At 51.1% G+C, this 17,375-nt stretch overlaps 2 protein-coding genes across 2 annotated transcripts in view; one reads left to right on the forward strand and one right to left on the reverse strand.

Annotated features, from left to right (window-relative positions):
• The window catches only part of MTERF4 (mitochondrial transcription termination factor 4), a 108,624-nt gene that overhangs the window by 33,739 nt on the left and 57,510 nt on the right, over positions 1-17,375 (reverse strand). The gene's annotated exons all lie outside the window — the stretch shown is intronic.
• SNED1 (sushi, nidogen and EGF like domains 1) overlaps positions 1-17,375 on the forward strand; it is an 80,958-nt gene that overhangs the window by 11,300 nt on the left and 52,283 nt on the right. The window contains exons 2-4 of the mRNA XM_070620252.1: positions 11,629-11,916; positions 15,277-15,417; positions 16,144-16,306. Of these exons, the coding sequence (XP_070476353.1) occupies positions 11,629-11,916; positions 15,277-15,417; positions 16,144-16,306 (592 nt within the window). The remainder of the gene's footprint in view (positions 1-11,628; positions 11,917-15,276; positions 15,418-16,143; positions 16,307-17,375) is intronic.

A 17,375-nucleotide genomic window follows, 5' to 3' on the forward strand; every position in this document is an offset into this window, starting at 1 on the left:
GGGAGGGCAGCAGCAGACTGGGGTGGGGGCAGCGAGGAGAGCCGGACGAGGCCAAGTGCTGGCGGGCAGGCGGCAGGCAGGCCAGGGGCCTCTGCACACAGCACACGCACCTGAGAGGTGGACTTGCACTTCAAAGGCAGGAAGGAAACCTCTGCGGTCTGTGTGGAGGAGCCACTGTGGGGAGCAGCGGGCCAGCGGAGGAAGAGGGCGTGCAGCGAGGGGCAGCACAGGCAGGTCCCACCCAGCAGGTGGCCATGGCCGCCTGCAGCTCCAGCCCAGCACCAGTGCCCCCACTCCTGCCCCTGCCCCTCCTGACACTGCTGCCCCTCCCGTCCAGAGGCGCCTTTTCCACCTGTAGCTCCTCATCCTGAGCTCTTTTTTCCTAAATGCCTGCAGAAAAGGGATGCAACATCCATGTGCTACAAAAGGCAAACGTAAAGCAAGCCCCGTGTAATGCCCCAACTTAAGGCAGAGCCTTGCCAGCCCCAGCCAGTGCCCCTTCAGGACGACGCCCCTCACTCCTGTGCTCTATGGCAGCCCCTTCCCTGCTCTCCCACCACATAGCCTTAACAAGACCTTTACAAACTTCCTCTATTTTTTTTTTAAAGATTAGCACCTGAGCTAACATCTATTGCCAATCTTCTTCTTCTTCTTCTTCTCCCCAAAGTCCTCTAGTACATAGTTGTATATTCTAGTTGTAGCTCCTTCTGGCTCTGCTATGTGGGACGCTGCCTCAGCATGGCCTGATGAGTGGCAGTAGGTCCATGCCCAGGATCTGAACTGGCGAAACCCTGGGCAGCCAAAGCGGAGCACGCGAACTTAACCACTCAGCCACGGGGCGGCCCCAGCAAACTTCCTCTAAATGGAAGCAAGTGTGGTTTGTTCTCCTGCAACTGCCTTCTTCATCCCAGATTGTATCTAGGCTCTTTCATCTGTGTTTTCTGTGGCGTCATTGTATATCATCATTGCTGCATAATTGTATGAATAGACTATGAGTTGTTGATCTGTTTCACTGTGGTGGACATTTGGGGTTGTTCCTGGTTTTAGACTATTCTTTTATACACATACATACACACATATGTATAATATATATATATATTATACATATGAGCTAACATCTGTTGCCCTGAGCTAACATCTGTGCCAGTCTTCCTCTATTTCGTATGTGGGATGCCACCACAGTGTGGCTTGATGAGTGGTGCACAGGTCCACACCTGGGATCCCAACCATGAACCCTGGGCTGCTGAAGCGGAGCACGTGAACTTAAACACTACACCACTGGGCCAGCCAGGTTTTAGACTATTCTTAACAATGCTGTTTATGAAACTTCTGGAACACAAGTCCTGGTGCCCCTAAGTACACACCTGTGCAGGCTATACACCAGGAGTGGGTTTGTCGGCCATGGCATCTGCCTGTGTCCAGCTGCGTTAGATACAGCAGCCGTGGGTCCCCCCCACATAACACTTTGGCCAACACTTGCCACTGTGATAGTTGTGCCCTGGTGTGTGGATGTGGTTTCAGTGTTCTTTTGCATAATGACCTGAGCACATCTGTATATATCCTTTACCATTGGGTTCCTCGTGCGTAAAGCCGCTGTCCAAGTCTTTCTGCTCTTTTCTATGGAGTTAGCTTTTTCTTGGTGACTTGTGGGAGTTCTTTATAAACCAAGTGACAAGGGTAGCAGATATCTTTCCCCTTCTGTGCCTCGTTTAACTCATTTTAATGGCGTCTTTGTGAGTAGACATTCTTGGTTTTAGTGTAGCACACGTATCCATCTTTATTTCTCTGGGGAGACAATTTTGTGCTTCATTTTACAGTCTCCCCACGGTCGTGAACACATCCTCCCATGCGATTCTCCAACCATGTTTTGCTGCACAGTTTTGTCATTCACACTGAGGTGTCCAACACACCTGGAGCTGGGTTTTGTGTATAGCACAAGGTCAGAGGCATACAGTTCCCATTTTAAGAAAAGCAGAACCACACCAGCCCCCGTTGTTAAGAAAGCCACCCTTTCCCAGGGCTCTGCTGTGCCCTGCTGTCAAAATCAAGAGTCCGTGTGCATCTGGCTTGTCTCCCAGCTCTCCCTCCTTCTCAGCTGTCCCCCAGCCAATTCCATGGCCATGGTTACCATGGCATTGTAAGAGATCTCGGTATCTGTCAGAGCAGGTCCTTCCATCTTGTTCTTCTCAAATGGGTCTTGGTTATTCTTGGCTCTGCATTTTCATATAAAATTTAGAATTGGCTTATCAAGTTACACGCACACACATACACACATCTGTTGGTATTTTTATTGAGCTTGCATTGAATATATATATCCATGCAAGGAGAACTGATATCTTTACAACATTGAGTCATGCAATCCAGGAACATGGTACGTTTCTATATTTATTTAGGTTGTCTTTAATGTTTTCAATAAAGTTTTAGAATTGATTGCGAAGTCTTGTGCATCTTTTGTTAGATTTATTCTTAAGTATTTGATGTTTTTATACTATTGTAAATGGTGTCTTTAATTTCTTTTCTATTTATTGCTGGTATGTAGAATCACAGCTGAATTTTTACATTCCCTAATTTTATATTAACAAACAGACCAAACCTCTTATTAATTTTACTAAATCATCTGGGGATTCTTTTAGATAGCCTGCGTTCACATTCATAGCATATGCAACTAATGACAGTTCTGTTTCTCCTTTTCTAATCATTTTACATTGGACTCATTTTTTTTCTTTTTCTTTTTTTTTTTTTCTTGCCTTGCTGTGTGGCTCGGGTCTCCAGTGCATTGTCTGCAGACGTGATATTAGCAGGATGCTGGTCTTGTTCCTAGTCTCAGAGAGAAAGCATTCTGTACGTCACCGTTGAACGTGATGGTTGTTCCTGTTTGCTCTAAATCTTTATTAGATTAAGGGTGTTCCCTTATACTCCTAGTATTCTGAGAATTTTTATCACAAATGGATATTGACACTTATTATATACCATCTCCATACCTATTAAGAGGATTATATGAGTTTCTCCTTTAATCTGTTAAATTGGTCATTTAAATTAATCAGATTAGTTGGTTTTCTAATGTAAAGCCTGGCTTGTATTCCTAACAAAAATCCAACTTGATAATGATGAATTATTTATCCTATTTATATATTTCTGGATTCAGTTTGCTAATAATTTATTTCAGATTTTGGCAACTTTTAAATAAGTGAGAATGGCCTGCTATTGTCCATCTATGTACTGGCCTTGTTAACTTTTAGCATAAAAGTTGTATTAGCCTCATAAAAGAAATTCTTCTATTAGAAGAGTTGGTGCATTTCCAGAATTATTACTTGAATGTTTGGGAGAACTTGGTGGTGATGCCATCTGGATCTAGAGTTTTCTTTGTGGGAAAATTTTGAATACTAATGCAATTTCTTTAATTATAATATAAAAAAGAGGTTTTCTATTTCTACTCACATTTGGTAAGTTGTGTTTTTCTGGTAAAATTTCCATTTTATATACAATTTCAAGATTATTAACATAAAACTGTCAAGGTCTGGGATTTGATGGTACCCTCCTTTCAAGCTAATATTCTCCTGTTACTGATTCGGGGATGCTGGCAGAAGACCCGAGACTCCCGGGTCAGAAACAAAGGACATTATGACTCGTGGCACAGCAAGTAGTGCAAGCATATTGTTTGCATTGTTGCCCCTTGCTCCCCAAGTCCCATGGGACAACACAGAGGGGTCCAGGCAGATGGTACCCACACTGTGGGTTTGTGTCACAGCCAAGAAACCCTGAGCTTAGAGAATCCATCTCTTTTACAGCAAGCCTGTTCTCTGTCCCCAAGGAGATGGCACTTCATCCCTCAAAGCTGGTCTCTGCAAATACAACCCTAACATACGGATATGGCCTTGGCAAAGAGCAGACAGAGCCTTGCATTCTTGGCATACCCGACCGAAACATGCAGAGGCACCCAGGGCCTGTGGCAGATTGCCTCTCCCGGCAATCCACCTCTTTGACCCTACACGTTCTTGGCCAAACTCGAAATTTCACATGAGTCTGCCGTTCCATCAGGCACGCTGATTAATCGGACCAACAAGCAGTGTGATTTGTCTCGCGCCCCATTGAACTAAGGCTACTCTCCACAGGACTCCAAGCAGCAGGATGAAGTCCTGCAGTGTGGACCTCAGCCGTGCCCCATCGCAGGTGCAGCCAGCTGTGCATAAGTCCCAGAGAGGCCAGTAGCTCATTTCAAATAAGCCTAACGCAGCCAGGAGGTAGCCTAAGGCCAGGCTCTAGACTGCCCTGGTAATCTTTGACGCCATCGCCAATAATTACAGAGGCAATAAATGGGCCAAAAAAGCGACCCCATCAGAGTGAACATCTCCTTCTGCTTTACCCGGAACCTTCCCAGCTTTCTCACTGAATGTCCCAAGCACCCCCTCAGTCGCAGGCAGACCCAGCTGGCCAACACTCTAATCCCCATCCCACTGAGAGATATTCCATGGCTCACTCTCCCCTACATGCAAACCTACGACCCGAGGGGACACAGGCCACCCCAGTTTGAGATTTGTTGTTAAAGTTGATTTGGTTGCTGCTACACCAGTTTGGTTAAGATCTGTTGGCCGTGTCACCAAGCATTTGCAGCTTCGATCACCACATACAACATAAACCAAGGCCAAGCATGAATTTGTGTCTATAAGACCGGGACAAGGTTGTGACACCTGTGTGTTTATGTGCGGGAGCTCGGGGTCCACATTTGGGAGTCAGGCACAGCAGAATAGCTTGTGACCAGCGTGTCCCTGTCATTTTTCCATTTTCATGGCACATAGATAGGGATGCAAACCCAGTGCAGGTCAAGTTGGCAGCCACAGGTGCTGTCTGACTCAGGTGGGCCATGGGGGGCTTTGCCAGGTGCTGGATCTAGGGGCAAAGGGCAGTCATTTTTCCCCCCACCAACCCTCAGGTCTGAGGTGGCCCCTGCCCAGGTGCTGAGGTCGGTGCTCCTCATGCACAGCCGTGACACCAGCGTGGCCATCCCGGAAACTATTCCTCGCCCTCTCCCCTCATCTCCCTGACTCACACCTGGACCTTTCACCTGGAGAGTCCAGTGCAAAAGCAATACGGGCATTTGTGCACAATTTACAGAAACCCATTATGCCCCGAGGACCACCCTAGATGACAGCGAGCAGCGTCCTCAACCAAGTGACCCGTGTTGGTCCAACAAGTGATTCCAGGTGGCCGAGCCAGAGTTGAGTTTGAATCCTGAGGCCCCTTTAGGCCGGGCTGCACTGGGGGGTGCACCAACCGTGCTGGCTCGGGACTGCTGTTAGGAGAGAGAGATGGGCCAGCATGCCCAGGAATGGTCAAGGCGGAGTCCCACATTTTTCGAAATAGGCCTCCGTAACCCCTTATCCGCCCCTCCCTTTTGTCCTGGTCATCACCCAGAGGGCGGCCAAGAGGAGATGAACTCTTTCTGAGAATGGGCATGTTCAGTGAGCAAACCGCCTGGCCACGGCATGTGGGGCAGGCAGCAGAGGCAGAGGTCTCAGAGCTGCTTTTGGGGAAGGCTGATCCGGGCTCGGCAATACCAGGTGCCTCAGGATGGTGGGGGCGTGGGATGTTCACTGGACACTTGACTACCACCCACTGTGAAGTGGCCTTTGAGATAAAGAGCCCATCACTGTCAGACGCAAATGGTCCAGGAAGTTGTCAGGGTGGCAGTGCTGTGGCCTAGTGGGCTGTTCAGGCTGGAACAGCAGCACCATCACCTGGAATAATGAGACCCCAGTGGTGGGCCTGGGCAGGGTCAGAAGTCTCTCGCAGTGAGATGGACAGGCTGGTTCCTGTGGGGACCACTTGGCAGTGGTCATGGCTTTTGCATCAGTAGCACAGAGCCCTTTTCTTTCGCTGGGGCCATGGTGATGGCTGCGTTGCCATTTCTGGTATGCGGAGGGATCCAGGAAAGGCTGGGTCCCCTTTAGTCTCATCAGAGAGTGCCTGCCCCATGGGCACCTGCAGTGACCCAGACTATCTAAGCAGTGGCCCCAGTTTGTTCCCACATTAGTGGCCCCCAAGACGGGCATCCTTAGTCAGCCAGGCTGGGCTCTCCCACGTGGCGGAGCTGGCAGTGGATGGGGCCTGGTGGGCTTTTTCTGTAGAGGGCCAGGTCGTGAACATTTTTGGCCTTTCAGGCCATAAGGGCTGCCTCAATACGCAACTCTGAGCAGCCACAGACGGTATGTGAATGTATGGGTGTGGCTGTGTTCCCACAACCTTTATTTACAAAACCAGACCAGGGGTCCACGGGAACAGCCCACAGAGCCTGGCCCAAGGCCTGGTGTGTATGGCCTGTGAGCTAAGAATGTTTATATTTTCAAAGGCTGTAAAAACAAAGAAATAACAGAAGAACATGCGATAGAGACCGTATGTGGTCCACAGGCCAAAAATATTTACTATCTGGTCTCACGGAACAGTCAGTTCACCCCTACTAGACCGTTTGCGGCACCCCAAAGGTCAGCAGGACTCTGGCCTGTCTGGTCCTTATGGGCACCCTTGACGGCCGGTGACGGCTTCCAGTGCTGCCCTTCCCCACTTCCCCAGTCGGCCTTTGGACTGGACGGCTGCTGCCGCCCAGTGGACACCATCGGGTCCAGCCTAGCTGGACCATCAGCAAACCAGGCTGGCTTTTAGGGGACCTTCTGTGACTCGAGGGCCCACTCAGCCAGTGGCTTCGCTTCGGGCGCTGGAGTGGGAGACAAAGCGCCCCCAGGGGTAGCTGCCACCTTCTTGTGTAAAACCGAGATAACTTCCTGTCTACGCTATCTCCATTTGGCCACCCACCGCTCTGGGCCCTTCCCTTGTCAGTGCTCAAGTTCAGGTCGACCCACCCCAAAGGGGATATCAGCTGGAGAGTCACCCTCAGCTTCTACAAGCTCTCACTGGCGGCCAGGGGCGCCCCAACTTTTAAACGGGGTGTAGCTGGGCCCTACCTCAGGCAGGGGGCGCTGCTGGACTGGGAAATGCCTCAGCTTCAGCTGTGCCCGTCCTGACTCCAAACTCAGTAGTCTCTTCTTACCTCTCAACTGAGTGGTCCCTGAAAGGACCTCAGACACTTCCTGGAGGAACATGCAGCCACAGAGGCCACGTGGCCCTAATCCTACCCACAAGCTTCTCCTATGGGAGCCCAGCTCGTGAGTCAGGGACCGTGCTCTTGCCTCTGGGAGCGCAGACAGTGGGGGGATGGCAGGCATGGGGGAGGCTGTCTTCCTCTTTTAGCCTTTAGCTCCAGGTTGATGCCCAGGCCCCTGTGCTTCCTGTGTACTTCCCCCATCCAGAGGTCACCTACCTGCCCGCCTTCCCTCCCTCCTTCCTTCCTGCCTGCCTACCTGACTTCCTTTCCCTTTATTGAGATATAATCCACATAACATATAATTCACCTGCTACATCCATCACCACCATCAATTTTAGAACATTTTTCTTACCCCTAAAAGAAACGCTACACCCCTTAGTTGTCACCCTCCAACCCCCTAGTTCATCCCCACCCAGGCAATCACTAATCTAATTTCTATGGATTTGCCTATTCTGCACATTTTGTATAAATGGACTCACACGGCGTTTGCAGCTGCCTTCTTTCACTCAGGATAATGTTTCCAAGGTTCATTCCTGTTGTAGCATGTGTCAGTGCTTCATTTCTTTTTATTGCCAATTAATATTCCATTTAGTTTTATTTATCCACTCATTAGTTGATGGACACATGGGTTGGTTCCACCTTTTGTCTCTGTTCTAAATTTGGGATAGTTTCTTCTGACGGTCTTCTGGTTCCAGTTCACTAATTCTTTCTTTAATTGCACCAAATTTACTCTTAAATCTGTCTAGTCACTTCTTAATTTCTGTTACTTATTTAGTTTTAGTGATATAATTTCTATTCTTTAAAGTGGCTTTTTAAAAAACAATTTCCATCCCTAATGATTTTTTCATCCAGTCTTTTTTTTAATCAATTTTCTGTATTGTAGAAAACACACATAATACAAAACTTACCATCTTAACCTTTTTTTCTTTTCTTTTTTTTTTTTTTTTGAGGAAGATTAGCCCTGAGCTAACTACTGCCAATCCTCCTCTTTTTGCTGAGGAAGACTGGCCCTGAGCTAACATCCATGCCCATCTTCCTCTACTTTATACGTGGGACACCTACCACAGCATGGCTTTTGCCAAGCGGCGCCATGTCCGCACCCAGGATCTGAAATGGCTAACCCCGCGCCGCCGAGAAGCGGAATGTGCGAACTTAACCGCTGCGCCACTGGGCCAGCCCCACATCTCAACCATTTTTAAGTAGACAGTTCAGTGGTATTAAGGACATTTGTGTTGTGCAGCCATCACTGCCAGCCATCTCCAGAACTCTTTTCATCTTGCAAAACTGAAACTCTGTCCCTCTTACACATTAACTCCCCATTTCCCCGCCCCCGCCCCCCCCCCCCCCCCGGGAAGCCACCGCTCTACTTTCTGTCTCTATGAATTTGATGACTCTAGGCATCTCAAATAAAGTGAAATCACACAATATTTTCCCCTTTGTGAGTGGCTTATTTCACTTTGCATAATGTCCTCAAGGTTCATCCATGTTTTAGCACGTCAGAATTTCTTTCCTCTTTAAGGCTGAATAATATTCCATTCTATGGTTAGACCACGTGTTGCTTATTCATGCATGCATTGATGGAACTTGACTTGCTTCTACCTTTTGGCTGTTGTCAATAATGCTCCTATGAACATGGGTGTACAGATGTCTTTTCAAGGCCCTGCCTTCAATTCTTTTGAGCATTGTTGTGGACTGAATTGTGTCCCCCCCCCCCCCACCCAGATTCCTGTGTTGAAGTCCTAACCTCCAACGTGACTCTGTTTGGAGATGAGGCCTTTAGGGAGGTAATTAAGCTTAAATGAGGTCATAGGGTGGGCGCTAATCCAGGAGGAAGAGGAAGAGACACCAGAGATTTCTCTCCCTCCTCTCGTGCACACTGAGAAAAGGCCATGTGCGGACACAGCAAGGCAGCCGTCTACAAGCCAGAAAAAGAGGCCTCACCAGCAGCCAACCCTGATGGCTGGACTTCGAGCTTGATCTTGGACTTCTAGCCTCCAGAATTGTGAGAAAATAAATTTCTGTTGCTTAAGCCCCTCAGTCTGTGGTATTTTGTTACAGTGGCCCTAGTAGACTGACACAGATATATACCCAGAAGTGGAACTGCTGGATCATACGGTAATTCTATTTGTAATTATTTGAGAAACTGCCAACTGTTTTCCACAGTGTCTGCACCATCCTACACTCCCGCCAACAGTGCACAAGGGTTCCAGCTTTTCCACATCCTCATCAACCCTTGTTATTTTCTAGCTTTTTGACAGCAGCCATCCTAATGGGCATGAAGTGGTAGCTCATTGTGGCTTTGATTTGCATTTCCCTAGTGATTACTGAGGTTGAGCATCTTTTCATGTACTCATTGGCCATTTGTATATCTTCTTTGGGGAAGTGTCTATTCAAGTCCTTGCCCATTTTTCAATCGGGTGGTTTGGGTTTTTGTTGTGGTTAAGTTGTAGGAGTTCTCTATATATCCTGGATATTAATCCCTTATGAGATATATGACTTGCAAATATTTTCTCCTCTTCTGTATGTTGCCTTTTTACTGTGTTGATATTGTCTTTTGATGCACAAAATGTCTTTAATTTTTATGAACTCCCGTTTGTCTATTTTTTTTCTTTTGTTGCCTATGCCTTTAGTGTCACATCCAAGAAATTATTGCCAAAGTCAATGTCGTGAAGCTTTTGTCTTGTGTTTTCTTCTGAGTTTTATATTTTTAGCTTTTATGTTTAGGTCTTTGATCCATTTCGAGTTAGTCTTTGTATATAGTATCAGATAAGGGTCCAACTTCATTATTTTGCACGTGGATGTCCAGTTTTCCCGACACCATTTGTTGAAAAGACTTTCTTTCCCTATCAAGTGGTCTTGGCACCCTTGTCAAAAATCATTGACCATCTATGTGAGAGTTTATATCTGGGCTCTCAATTCTATTCCGTTGGTCTATCTGTCTGTCCTTATGTCAGTACCACACTGTTTTCAGTACAGCAGCTTTGTGGTAAGTTTTGAAATCAGGAAGTGTGAGTCCTCCAGCTTTATTCTTCTTTCTCAAGATTGTTTTGGCTATTGATGAAATTTTAAAGCTTGCATTTTCTTTCTTTGAACATAGTAACAGTGATTTTATAGTCTGTGTCTGAGATTCCAATATCTGACGCTTCTCTTATTCCTGGTAGTGGTGTCCTGCTTCCTTGTGTGACTGATTATCTTTGACTGTGTCCTAGATTTTGTCTTTGAAAAATTACTTATAGTAATGACTTGAGGCCTAAGATGATGCCGTCTTGCCCCATAGAGGGTTTGTCTTTGCTTCTGCCTGGAACCCAGGGATGCTACCCAGCAGGAAACACCTTAGTCCAAGTTCCAGGCTCGAGGTGCCCTGGATTGCTCAGGGAATGGGCAGGTGGAATGTAGGTCTGCACAAGGACTGTGTACTTTGGGGTCACCCTGACTGTGAGGGGAAGCCTTAGAGGTCCCAGCTGAATGTGGGGCTTTATTAGGCTCCTGCCTGGAGCCAGCTCTGAGCTTTGACGTCTCTCTCTCCTTCCCTCCATGAGCCTACTAAAATGACAGCTGTTGCTTCTAAGTCTGCAGATGTGGGGCTCAGCTCCAGTCTCTCCTTGTCCTTAATTTGGAATCAAAACTCCCCTACTCACTCATTCACTCTTTGGTGCCTTTAAGAAGACAGGTGTATCTACGCGCCTTTTTCTTGGTCTGGATTACAGAGCCTGCCCTCGCCCGAAGGGGAGGCCAAAAGGGTCTTTTCTAAAGGCACAGTGTGACCACAGTCTTCTAGGAGGGAGCCTGGCCCTGTGATCATTCACTCACTCAACCCTGCCCAGCACCTGTGAGGCCAGAACCAGTGTTAGCCCTGCTTACAGGTAAAACACCAGAGCACAGAGAGGCCAAGGCTGCCTTGCCTCATGGTTGCACAGCCAGTGAGGGGCAGGGTTGGGGTTGGAACCAGTTGTGTCTGACTGCTGAGATGCGGCTCCTCCTCCTCTGTGCAGGAGCATTCTGGGGCTCCCACTGCCTGGAGTCCTGAGCACAGAGCCCCCATCCTGCCCCCCACCTGGCCACCGAGACCCTTCCAGCCTCCCCTGGCCATGCTAGGCCTTGCCCATCCCGCCTCTGCTCTGCGGGCGCTCCTCCCCTCACCCCACCTCGCATGCCTCCCGCTCACCCTTCCAGACCTGGCTCCAAGGCTGGGACTCTGCCCTGCCCTCCAAGGCCCCTGGCTAGAGTGGACTGAGGAGCTGGGGACTCCCTGTCTCCATGGCAGCAGCCCAGGGCCAGGCACTCTGCAGGGCATTGGGTACAGCAAACAGGTCAGAGCCTGTGCCCTGAGCACATGGCCTGTCCAGGAGGGGATGGAACCGGCCAAGGGGTCCCATATCAGGGACCAGGAACTGTCAGGTCATCTGAAGATGCCCTGCCCAAGGCCAGCTTGCCCTCAGAGGGCGCCTGGGGAAGGAGGCTAGGGGAGGCCGCCGGTTCACCTGCCCGCCCACAGCCCCCAGAGGTCCCCCTCTGGCTTTCTGCCCTGACAGGTGAACAATAACGGGATCATCTCCTTCCTGAAGGAGGTTTCTCAGTTCACCCCAGTGGCCTTCCCCATCGCCAAGGACCGCTGCGTGGTGGCAGCCTTCTGGGCGGATGTGGACAACCGGCGAGCAGGGGACGTGTACTACCGGGAGGCCACCGACCCAGCCACGCTGCGCAGAGCCACGGAGGACGTCAGGCGCTACTTCCCCGAGCTCCCGGGCTTCTCCGCCACCTGGGCTTTCGTAGCCACCTGGTACCGCGTGACCTTCTTTGGAGGCAGCCCCTCCTCCCCCGTGAGTTTTTGTCCTGGGGAAGGGAGGACATCCAGTTGGGGCCCAGGGTCTCCCTCCAGGGCCCCCGCCTTGCTGAGGTGGGTCAGGGGAAGACAGGCTTAGGGAGGGAAGTCACTCAGCCAGGGACACAGAGCCCGGTTGGAGGAGGACAGAGCCTTGACCCTCCCCAGGCCTCCTGGAAGCCACCTGCCTCCAGGAAAATGCCAAATGCCCCAGTCCAGGAGTTCACACACTGGGGAGATGCAGACAATATGTGTCAGCAGGGTTTCCACTGAAACAGCTCAGTACTAAGAAGGTTAAACAAGAAGTGTATTCTGTTTTACACTTCATTCCTTGATAATGCCAAACATCACAAAAATGTAAACTTGAGAATAATTGGCTACGTTGCCCAGCGTGGTGAGTTTGGGGGTTGGGGGGCGGATCCCCCCCCAAAGAGGACAGCGGCTTCCCCCTCTGGTGGCAGATGAGTTTGCTGAGCACCTACGATGGCCAGGCCTGCCCTGGGCACTGGGTCCCCACCGGGCACAAGACAGAGGGTAGCTCCCTAGAGAAGAGGCCTGGGGGCCAAGCAGCCTTTCCAGAGCCGCTTGTTCAGCATTTAACAGATGTTTATCAGGGCACCTCTAGGGGGCGGGCAGTGTTCTAGGCACTGGGGAGACAGCCCTGGACAGAGCAGACAAGACATGTCTCTCTGATGGGGCACACTAAGATGCCAGGCACGGCCCAGCCAGCAGCGGGGGGCTCTCCCTGAGACTGCTGTGCAAGCCAGAGGGTGGTAGCTCAGCCACATGGGGCTCTGGAGCTGGAGGAACTGGATGGCTCAGAGCAGCCATTAGGGGTGGATGTGACAAGACACTGCACTGCAGGGGGAGAGACAGAGCAACCAAGGGCAGTGCCTGGTTTCCCGTCATGCATGCTGGGGTGGGCAGGGAGTGGGGACAAGTGAGGCCTGTACTCAGGGTCTGGGGATGCAAGTGAAACAATCCCTCCTGGATATGCTGAGGTGGCCATGCCCAGCGGGCATCTGGAGATGAAGCCGGGCCCCCAGCAAGGGGGCTCGGGGAAACAATGCAGGTGGGAAGAAGGCCGGAGGGAGGGATGTGCCAAGAGAAGGGACGCTCACAACTCTGAGCTCTCCAGCAGCCAAACAAAAAAGAAAGAGAAAGAGAGCAAGCTAGTTAGCCAGGCACCATGTGAGAAAGAGGCATTCACTGTTGGTGTTTTTAAAAGGAGTGTGACAGTGAAGCAGGGAAGATGGGCTTTTTCTGTAAACATTACTACAAATAAATTTTCACATTAGTGAACTTCCGCTCATACATAGCCCACTAATATTTTGTAAGTTTTGTTTTTTCTTATCATCAATTTGTAACGGAAACAACTTTGTAACGAAAAGGGTAAAAAGAATCTATCGTTCCACTACCGAGAGAGAACTCCCATTAAACATTTCCCAGCATAAATTGACCCACACTTTACAAAATAAATAGAACCGCCAAGAACGTGCTGTTTTGTGAGTGTTTTTTCACTCGGCGGTCTTATGGGCATTTTCCTCATTCTTATATGTTCTTCTTCATCATTTTAAAAATTATTATTTCCCCTCTGCAGAGTCACTTTATCCACTACCCTTGTGCCTGGGAGGAAGGAGGTGCCCAGAGCCCCTCCTCAGTTGACAGGGGAAACCTTAACATTCTTCTACTGTTTTCAAACCCGAGATGTCGGTTATAAAAGATTATCTGGACAACACATTCTTGTAAGACAAGGAATCAGAATTCTGAGTTTGGGTTGGAAGTTTGGGTTGAAAGCCCTTTCCGCGGCCCCTCTGGGAGCAGGTTGATTAACAGAAAGTGACAGTTAAGCCTCAAACATCTGGACCTCACCAGCTCACAAAGCCCCACCGCTGGACTTGCTGACCATAGTCCTGTCCCCTCCCCACCCAGCCCTGGACATGTCCACCACTCCGCCTTATGGCCATCGTGTCCTTGTTGTCTTCAGGGTACTGGCACTGGGTTTGCCTTCCTTGAGAGCGCTCGCTTTCCCCATTGTTCACTGTTACATAAGAAGATAGACCTTAGATCTCCCATCATTTGCAGTGCCTGGTGGCCAGCCCTGAGTTGGCCAGCACCTAGACGCTGCAATTAGCTGCCACCTCTGTTGCAGGGTGCCCTGACGCGCAGCCCCGAGGTGCTGGTGAGGTCGTCAGTCTCTAGGAGGGAGATTAATGCCTGCAGAATTCCAATTTCCCCACAAAAGTATGCCCGCTCACACTCGCAAAAGCCAAATTCAGAAATGCCTGTCTCCCTGCACCCCTGCAGAACACACCATCATTTTCCTTCCTTGCCAGCTATACAGGCAAAAAGGAAAGTCTTTTTTTAACTTCTGCATCTGTGATTTCTAGTGATGCTGAATTTGTCCTAGTTACTATCACTAACTGTATTATACTGTGATGTATCTGTTCACACCCTTTGCCAACTTTTCTGTAATCTTTTTGGTCTTTTTCTTATTGACCTGCAGAAGTTCTTCTTGAGTTAAGGACATTAACAGTTTTATTTGCCACATTTGTTATAAATACATTTTTCTCTTTACTCCTTGTCATGTGGTTTGAGCTTATGTCACTCTTTTGTATTCAGAAGTTTTTGTAGTCAAATGTATAAATCTCCTTTGTGGTTTTTGTGGTTAACAGATGCTATGCCCTGAGATGCTCTATGAATTTGCCTCTATTTTATTCCAGGACTTGGATGGTTTCACCCACAACCTTACTGGATTTGGGATTTCTTTTCCTGAGTGATATAAAGCTCTAATTTCATTGTTTTTCAGAGTTCCTATTTGTCCCAAGATCATTCTTAAACAATCCCGCCCTTCACCCAACCTGAACCAGCATCTCTTATATACACTACCCACTAATATTTTCCTGGGATCGAATTCCATGAAAACCATAAAACCTAATTCTTAAAAACTGCTTTTCCTTGACTCCTCTTTTTATTTTCTCCCTTTTACTTTTTACATTTTTGTTTGTTTCACATGAGGCAGTTTGGTGGATCTGGCCAAGAAAGCACTAACTAGGGGACAGTGTCTGCTCCTGGCATCCATGGGCCCCTACAGGCCCCTCAGGGGGCTTCACTCACTCGCCAGGCAACAGTTACTGGGGTTGGGGCACTGGCCTGTGCTGTGGCCTCAGGCACTGGGGACACAGCGGAGGATGCAGGACAAGGCCATTGAGGTCCTGCCCCGTGGCTGACCGTCTGTTGGGGAGACAGATGCGGGGTCAGTGGATGATGACAGTGTGGGTGGGGATGGTAGACGGGGCAGGGCCTTGGAGCAGGGATGAGGGGCACAGGACCCCGTTCAGGCCCCCCTCCTCGGCAGGTCAACACGTTCCAGACTGTGCTCATCACGGACGGCAAGTTCTCCTTCACCATCTTCAACTATGAGTCTATCACATGGACCACAGGCACGCATGCCAGCAGCGGGGGTGACTCCAGTGGCCTGGGGGGCATCGCGGCCCAGGTAGGGGCCCCTGCTCCCGACTGCCAGGACCGTCATGAGCTGATGGGGCAGGCTGACATCCCTCCCCCACACCCAGTACTGTGCAGAGGCCAGTGTGAGGCGCTGGGAGGCCTCTCCCAGCCCAGAATCACTAAAACATCCTCGGGCCACAAGCACCTTTGCCCTGACCCACACTGCCCCGGCCCTGCAGAGCCAGCTGCAGCAGGAACAGATGCCTTGGTTCTGTGTGTACTGACTGCACCAGGGTCTGGCCTGGCCTGGCCTGTGGCTGGAGGGCCAGGTTTGGAGGGGTGGCCAAGCACAAACGCCCAGGGCCAACAAGTCCTTCTTCCAGCTGTGCATACACCCTGCCCCCCAACCTCCTGGCCATCTACTTTCTCCTGAGGTCACATTTGCCCCTGGACCCTAGGGGAGGTCCAGAAGCCCAGCAGTGAGCCGCTGCAGGTATAGGTGGGGGGGAAGGGGGTGCCAGGGTCTCACGATGTCCTTGGCTTGGGAACTGTTGGTTCAGGTCAGATCTGGCTGGGAGGCCGCTGACTCCCACAGGGACAACATGGTGAGGTGGCCAGGATACCTGGAACATCTGGAGAGCTCTCAGGCTTACAAGTCGTCTTCCATGATCTCTTTGACTCTGGCCATCCCAGGGGAGGTGGGTCTCAGGAATTTTAGGGAGACCTGCGGACTCAGCCTGCACCTGCTCCCCACTCTCTCCCCCCCTCACCCAAGGCCGGCTTCAATGCGGGTGATGGGCGGCGCTACTTCAGCATCCCCGGCTCGCGCACAGCGGACATGGCGGAGGTAGAGACCACCACCAACGTGGGCGTGCCCGGGCGCTGGGCGTTCAGAATCGATGATGCCCAGGTGCGCGTGGGGGGCTGCGGCCATACAAGTAAGAGGACTGAGCGAGCGGCTCAGGGCGGCGGGGGAGGGCTGGGGCTTGGGAGGGGGCGGGATGCTGGGGGCGGAGCGGGCTGTGCGGGGAGGGGAGGGGCACTTGGCGCCAGCCCCGCCCCAGGCCCCCTGAACCTGGGCCAGCCCCGGCTCGACTGTGAGCTTCAGTCGCCTGCTGGGAGCTCTTCCTGCCTCCGCTCTCGGGAGGAGGATCCGCTGGACGCCACGGTTTGCGGTGTAGACGGGAGGAGCGGGGTCGCCTCTCCTCGGGGCCTGCAGCCGACGCTCTCCACGCATTCCCGCCCAGCCTTCTTCCTAGGCGGGGAGGGGCCCCCCGGCCGCCTCCCGTGACCCCCAGGACTCCTGGGAGGCAGGCGCTCTTTTCACCCCACTTCCCCATTCCTCCTGTGGGCTTGCTGCTTGGTGGGATTTGGTGCTTGTTTGACAACCCGGGCATCTGCCCGACAGGAGGGAGACACCCAGGGATCCCAGGCACCGGGGGTCCTTCCGGCCCAGAACGCACAGCAAGTAGTTGGAGGGTCTATCCCAGGGCCCGGCACTGGGCTGTGGGAACAGCCCGGACTGGCCGCAGAAGAAGGCATTCCCTATCCTTCCTGCTGTGTGGCCCTGGGCAAGTCCCTGCGGAAGCATTGCTGCTTATAAATGAAGGAAGGGGGTGTCAAATAATCGATTTAGCCACTCTGCTGAGGGCTGCTGGTCACACGCCCTGCCAAGCCTGGGGCCCCAGTGAGGCCAGTGCTGAGACCTGCCCTGCGGCCTCCCCACCTACCCACATGGGGACAGAGGCCACTGAGAGAGGCTGCTTCTCCCAAACACCAAGTCCCAGGAGCAAACCTGGCGCAGGTGGAATTCATCCAGAATGGGCAGGGAGCAGGCGCGCGCCCGGAGCAGGGGCCTGGCAGGGAAGGCCTGTGCCTGCACCAGCCCACGCTCAGGGCCAGAAGAATCCCCGAGGACTGGGATTGGAGTCGCAGGGAGAGAGGCCTGGGGATCCGAGCACTGAACGGAGAGTCACTGGAACTGACAGGGTGGGGGACTCACAGGGA

Source organism: Equus przewalskii, chromosome 5 (assembly GCF_037783145.1).
Source record: "Equus przewalskii isolate Varuska chromosome 5, EquPr2, whole genome shotgun sequence".
Classification (NCBI taxonomy): domain Eukaryota; kingdom Metazoa; phylum Chordata; class Mammalia; order Perissodactyla; family Equidae; genus Equus; species Equus przewalskii.